The 6,468-nt window shown below is 31.4% G+C and overlaps 1 protein-coding gene across 1 annotated transcript; it reads right to left on the bottom strand.

The window, feature by feature from the left end:
* Positions 1-2,529: 2,529 nt before the first annotated feature.
* On the bottom strand, positions 2,530-3,969 carry LOC137836054 (uncharacterized). The gene is made up of 3 exons (XM_068644874.1): positions 3,149-3,969; positions 2,864-2,931; positions 2,530-2,564 (listed from the first exon to the last, which is right to left on the bottom strand). The coding sequence occupies exons 1-3, from the start codon at positions 3,967-3,969 to the stop codon at positions 2,530-2,532; spliced, it is 924 nt and encodes a 307-aa protein (XP_068500975.1).
* Between the last annotated feature and the right edge of the window lie 2,499 nt (positions 3,970-6,468).

Raw genomic sequence — 6,468 nt, 5'->3', positions numbered from 1 at the left:
CCAAGATATGAGAGAATTCCCAAGATACACACTAAAATCAGTCACTGATAGTCTTGAATCACTGCAGGTGCCCCAATCACTATCACAAAAGGCTTTGAGATGAACAGAAGTAGTGAAAGAGAAAAATAGACCAAGACTTGGAGCCCCTTTGATATATCTGAGAATTCTAATCGCTGCATTATAATGAGCAATTGTTGGCTTAACAAGAAACTGATAAAGTTGTTGCACATAAAATGTTATGTCAGGTCGGGTATTAGTGAGATACATAAGTCTTCCAATCAATCTTCTGTAGGCTTGAATATTTGTGAAAGGAACACTTCCAGTAGAAGAGAATTTCTCATGATTATCAATAGGAGTGGGTAGGTTTGCAGGCTAAAAGACCTGCATTGGTTAATAATTCCAATGCATATTTCCTTTGATTTACCATTATTCCTGTCTTACTTCTTGCTACTTCTAGACCAAGAAAGTATCTTAAATTCCCAAGATCTTTAATCTTGAATGTCTGATTCAAGGCTTGTTTGATTCGAGCAATCTCTTCTTTATCATTTCCTACCAATATTATACCATCCACATATACCAATAATGATGTAAAAGATCCTTCAGAAGAATTAATGAACAAGGAATGATCATTCATAGATTGAGTATATCCCATAGAAAGCAAAAATGATGACAGTTTGACAAACCATTCTTTGTTGGCTTGCTTAAGGCCATATAAAGCCTTTTTTAGTTTACAAACTTTTCCTGGTGGAGTAGAAGTCAATCCAGGAGGACCAACCATGTATACATCTTCTTTCAAATCTCCATGTAAAAAGACATTGTTTATGTCTAATTGTTTCAATTACCAATTATAAAAAGAAGCTAAAGAAAGAAGCAACCTTATGGTGGTCATCTTTGCTATTGGAGAGAAAGTATCGAGGTAGTCAATGCCTTCTGTTTGTGTATATCCCTTTGCCACTAACATTGCTTTATACCTTTCAATTGTCCCATTAGCCTTATATTTTATTTTGAATACCCATTTGCAACCTATGGCAGCTTTGTTCTGAGGCAGAAGAGCAGTCTCCCAAGTTTGATTTGACTCTAAAGCAGATATCTCACATTGTATAGCTTTTCTCCAACAGTCATGTTTCACAACTTCAGAATAAGTGTTTGGCTCAACATGTGAAGAAAGAGATATAACAAAAGATTTGTAAGAAGGTGATAAATTGCTATAAGACAAAACAAAATTCAAAGGATATTTAACTCTTGAAGATGTACTGGAAACATTAAGATTACAATGATAATCCTTTAAATACTCAGGTTGTTTTTTTATTCTTGTGCTCATTCGGACAGATGGATCTGATTCAGAACTTTGTTCTATATCATGATTTTCATTGAGGTTTTGGTCTATGTGGGAACAATCTTTTTCTGAAACCTCAATTTGTCAACATTATCATTAAGGTGTATTATCACAAGGTGCAAGAATGGCTTGTGATGGCTGACTTAAAACAAATTGATCTTCAGCAAACAAAATTTGATCATTAATGTTGGGACTGTTAGTTTCATTCCTAGTATCTTGAACCCTTTGGTATGGAAAAACATGTTCATAAAAGACAACATCCTTAGACACAAAAATTTCTCTTGACTGAATATTCAACAAAATATATCCTTTTGTCCCCCGTTGAAAACCAATTAAAACACATTTTGATGCTCTTGGATCAAATTTTCTTCTATTTGTTGACAAGGTGCTAGCATAACATAAAGAACCAAACACCTTTAATCCATTAAAATTTGCATCAGTTTTGAAAAACATTTCATGAGGAGAAGAATAATTTAAAACAGGTGTGGGAAACATGTTTATAATATGCGCAACATGTATCATAGAATATGACCAATCAATTTTGGGTAAATGAGATTGTATTATAAGAGTTCTTGCTACATCTAATAAATGACCATGTTTCCTCTCAACTATACTATTTTGTTGTGGAGTATTGACACATGATGTTTGATGTATTATTCCTTTACTGACAAAAAAATTAGTCATGAAAAATTCAATTCCATTATCACTTATTATTTTTATTGTTGTCTCAAACTGTATTTGAACAAAAATAACAAAATTTTCCAAAACCTTAACAACTTCAGATTTTTGTTTCAAAAGAAAAATCCATGTGTACCTCAAATAGTCATAAACTATGATAAAAAAAATATTTATGACTATGAATTGATGGTATTGAGTATGGTCCCCAAATATCTACATGAATTAAATCAAAACATTTTTTTGATTTAGATGTACTAATAGGAAAATAAAGTCTTTTTTGCTTTGCAAAATGACAAACATCACAAACAAAAGATTTGTTATATTTAACAAAAGAAAATTTATTCTTGATAACATCAATACATTTATTTGAAATATGACCTAATCGAAAATGCCAAAGGGTTTCTAGATCACTAGCACTGACATTAACAGTATTGATGGTGTGTGTACATTCAAGGGGTTTAATTTGAAGTTTCTGGTAAGATGAGATCCTGAGTATATAAAGTCTATCTTGCGTCTTAGCGATTCCAATCATCTTCATAGATATCTTGTCCTGAATGTGACAACCATTAGAGTCAAAGGTAAGAACACAAGATAGTTTATCAATCAATTTTGCTACGGAAAGAAGATTAAAATTGAAGCAAGGAATGTACAAAACATTGTCTATGACATGATTTTGATTGAGAAAAACAGTTCCAGAATAATTGGCAATGACTTGATTTCCATTTGGTAATTTGACATAAAGAGGATCAATTTGATGATATGAAGTGAAATAAGTTAAGGATGAACAAATGTGATCAGTAGCACCACTATCAATAATCCAAGAACTAAAAGAAGAAATAAAATTATTACCTGTTTGATTGGAGGGGTTGGAGGGAATAACAGAGACTTGATTAGAAGCATTGCCACTGGATTTTGGTCTGTTGTAAAAGAGCTAACAATATTTGATACTGCTCAGGAGTAAAACCAATTTGTTGAGACTCCACTTCTGACTTTGAACCTTCATGATTCTGCTCATTATTATTGAAATTTGTATTATGAAAAACTGCATTAGTATGACTCCGATCATGATTCTAATTTTTAAACATGAAATGAGGTGGAAAGCCATGCTTTTTATAGCATGTATCAATGGTATGCCTCGTCTTTCTACAATGACTACAAATTTTGGAAGTATATCCTCTTCCATTGCTTCCTCTTCCGTATCCAGCACCTCTGCCATAGGTTGTAGCATTGTTTTTATAACCTCCTTTGCTAGTAGCAATCATTGCCTTGGATTGATCACCTAATATTTGCCTCTCTTGTTGTGTAACAAGAGAGCAAACTTTATTCAAGGATGGCAAAGGGTCCATCAATAGAATTTGAGTTCTCACAGTCGAATAATTATCATTTAGCCCCCTTAGAAATTTGATGATCTGGTCTTGTGTTTTATATTTAGAAACATTCACAAGAGTATTGCATTTAGAGGCACATGAAGAAGCGGATAGCGGGTGGAAAAGATCAAGTTCATCCCAAAGAATTTTTAACCGAGTGAAATAGTTTGTAACAGTCAACTCACCTTGTTTAAAAGAAGAAATCATCTCCTGGATATCAGATATACGAATCATGTCTCCTTGTGAGAACCTTTCCTTTAAATCATTCCATATGTCAAAGGCATTGTCCATACAGATGATGCTCTGTGCGATGGATTGAGAAACAACCTTGAGAATCCACGAAACAACCAACATATTGGCTCTCTGCCATGTTGGAAACAATGAGTTGGTATTGTTGGGAGCTTTTATAGTTCCATCAATGAAACCTATTTTGTTCTTTGAAATTAAGCTCATTTGAAACGAACGAGACCAATGATGATAATTTGGTCCCTCAAGAATAATAGGGACAATAAGAAAGGAATGATTATCTGATGAACTAACATGGTAAGGTGAACTAAGATCTTGTGAGGGATCATCAACTTCACCCATGAATAAATGTAGCAAGCAGAGCTTTGATGATCAGAGCTCTGAAACCATATTACAAAATAGAACAGAGATGAGCAAAAGAGTAAACTGAAGACAAAGAATATCTCTTCTTTCTTATTATTGAAATAAAAACAAATGGTCTGAATATATACAAGTAGTACACTTATTCTAGGTTTAACTAAAGAAGGAAATAATCAATAATTAAATACTAGAATCATAACACACAAAGACAAAATAAAGGTTATTTACCTCTATAAAGAGAAACAACTGATAATTAGAAAAGACTCCCAATTATTCTTCTCTATAAAGAGAAACAATTGATCATTAGAAAAGACACCCAATTATTCTCCTCTATAAAGAGAAACAACTGATAATTAGAAAAGTCTCTCTCAATTAATATTAGGATCCTTCTATAATTTTGGTATCCGTATCCTTTAATATGTATAAATAGACTCGCAAATGTGTGCTAATAATATTTCTCAGAATCACTTTTCCAAATTCTTTGCTTTTCTTCTTTCCCTTAAAGTCAGAATGATAAATAAGAAGGTACCAAATCAAGATTCAAATCATGAATCAAAAGGCCTATTTTTCAAATTGTGAATTGAAGTGTATCAGGATTTGTAAGATGTCCAATAATTAAAATAAAGTATACCATGCCAAATTTTAAGTGTCTCTGCATCTTTTAATATTTCCAGACGTAAATGTTATGAATTCAAACTGATTCTTAAGGTAATGTTGCTTCTGTCTAAACTTTATAATTTTTTTTTCAGAATGAGACTTCAATTGAAGCCACTGAATAACATCACATTTCCCCAATGCATCCAAATAATGCATGAAAAATGAAAAGAAATCCATGCCTTAGGAGTTCCAGGTAATGTAGAAGGATAAGACTGTGAAGACCCTGTGAATCTTCAGCACTATCTGCACCATCCCCAGTACTTCTATCCATTAAAATTTTGTGACGGTCCTTGCACTCTTTTGTTCTCGGAAAAACAAACTCCAGATATTGTAAAATGTTATTATCAACTATGAATCATAAACACAAATATGATACGACATGAAGACACGATTAAATTATAATTATAAGACGATCTTTATATGTATATATAATATTATTTAAGATTATTTTATATTTTATAGGATAATATATTATATTTATTTAAGGTTTATATATATATATATATATATTATTTTAATAAGATTATTAAAAAAATATGATCTTTAATATTTATCACTACAAGAAAATCATGAAATAGAAACCAATTTTTAGAAACCAAAATAATTAGTTACCATAGGAACTAAAATAGAGACCATTTTAGAAACTAAAAAAAAAAATTGGTTTCTAAATTAGTTTCTATTATTTTCTATTATTGTCAAATAGTTTCTAAATTGATATCTAATTAGCAACTAAGGTTTTAACTACCAATTATTTAGTTTCTAAATTTGGTAGCAAAAACCTTGGTTGCTAATTAGATACCAATTTAGAAACTATTTAACAATAATAGAAAACAATAGAAACTAATTTAGAAACCAAATTTCTTTTTAGTTTCTAAAATGGTCTCTAATTTAGTTACTATTGTAACTAATTATTTTGGTTTCTACAAATTGGTTTCTATTTCATGATTTTCTTGTAGTGTATATTTTTCTTAAGTAAAAGTTCAATATTATCTTAAAATATTAATCTTTAATAAAATTTTAATTTATTATTTAAAAATAGATTTAAAGTATAAAATTTAATTTTATGTTTGTAATTTAAAAATAAACTAAAATAAAAATATAATATTTGAATTATAAAAAATACAAAATATTATATAATTATAGAATTATATAATAAATCATATTTAAATTTAAATTGAAAGGATTCCTCATCGTCATAATCCTCTTTCTTTTGGCTCTCTGCCTCACCTCTCACGTCTCGTTGTTGTCACCACCACCACAAAACTTTTCTCGGTCGCAGTGTTGTCACCATCCCCTTGTTGTCCATCTCTAAAGAAATTCTGGAGATCATTCACGTTCCCCCGCCACCCAACGCCATCAACCTTCCGTCTCTGAAGGTAAAGGCTTGTGTCGTTGCCATAATGTATACTCCAGTATGGAGATTAGGGGAACCGTGAGCTTGCGCGAAACATTGTTGTCACTACAACTCACGACACCGTCTTTCTCTTTTCTCGCTAGTTTTTTGTGACAAATGTGACCAAGGAGGTGGACCGTATTATTATCGACATGTCCAAAAGTTGGGTGTGTCTGACACACGTGTTTGTATCCGGCATGTGTCCAAACTATGGAAGCAGGGTTTTTGAGCCATGTTGGAGCTTCATAGATAGCAAAGTTCCAATAAAACCTAAAATAACCAACCAAATCATAGATTAAATTAAATTTACATAATTTAATATCTAAACTTTGCTTAATTTTAAAAATTCAATAAATAAGTATTCAAATACCACATTGCACATGATCCACAAATTTATTAAAAAATCCCAATTTGACCATGAGTGAAGCTGA

Source organism: Phaseolus vulgaris, chromosome 11 (assembly GCF_051622355.1).
Source record: "Phaseolus vulgaris cultivar YP4 chromosome 11, ASM5162235v1, whole genome shotgun sequence".
Lineage (NCBI taxonomy): Eukaryota > Viridiplantae > Streptophyta > Magnoliopsida > Fabales > Fabaceae > Phaseolus > Phaseolus vulgaris.
Note: the sequence above shows the minus strand (reverse complement) of the source record. Positions and strands in the feature narration are given on the sequence as shown.

Coding starts and splice junctions, on each gene's coding strand:
- LOC137836054 (XM_068644874.1), bottom strand. CDS start 3,969: ATGGGTGAAGTTGATGATCCCTCACAAGATCTTAGTTCACCTTACCAT. Junction 2,932..3,148: donor AGTCATTGTAGAAAGACGAG/GCATACCATTGA, acceptor CTTTTACAACAG/ACCAAAATCCAGTGGCAATG. Junction 2,565..2,863: donor CAACCCCTCCAATCAAACAG/GTAATAATTTTA, acceptor TGTCACATTCAG/GACAAGATATCTATGAAGAT.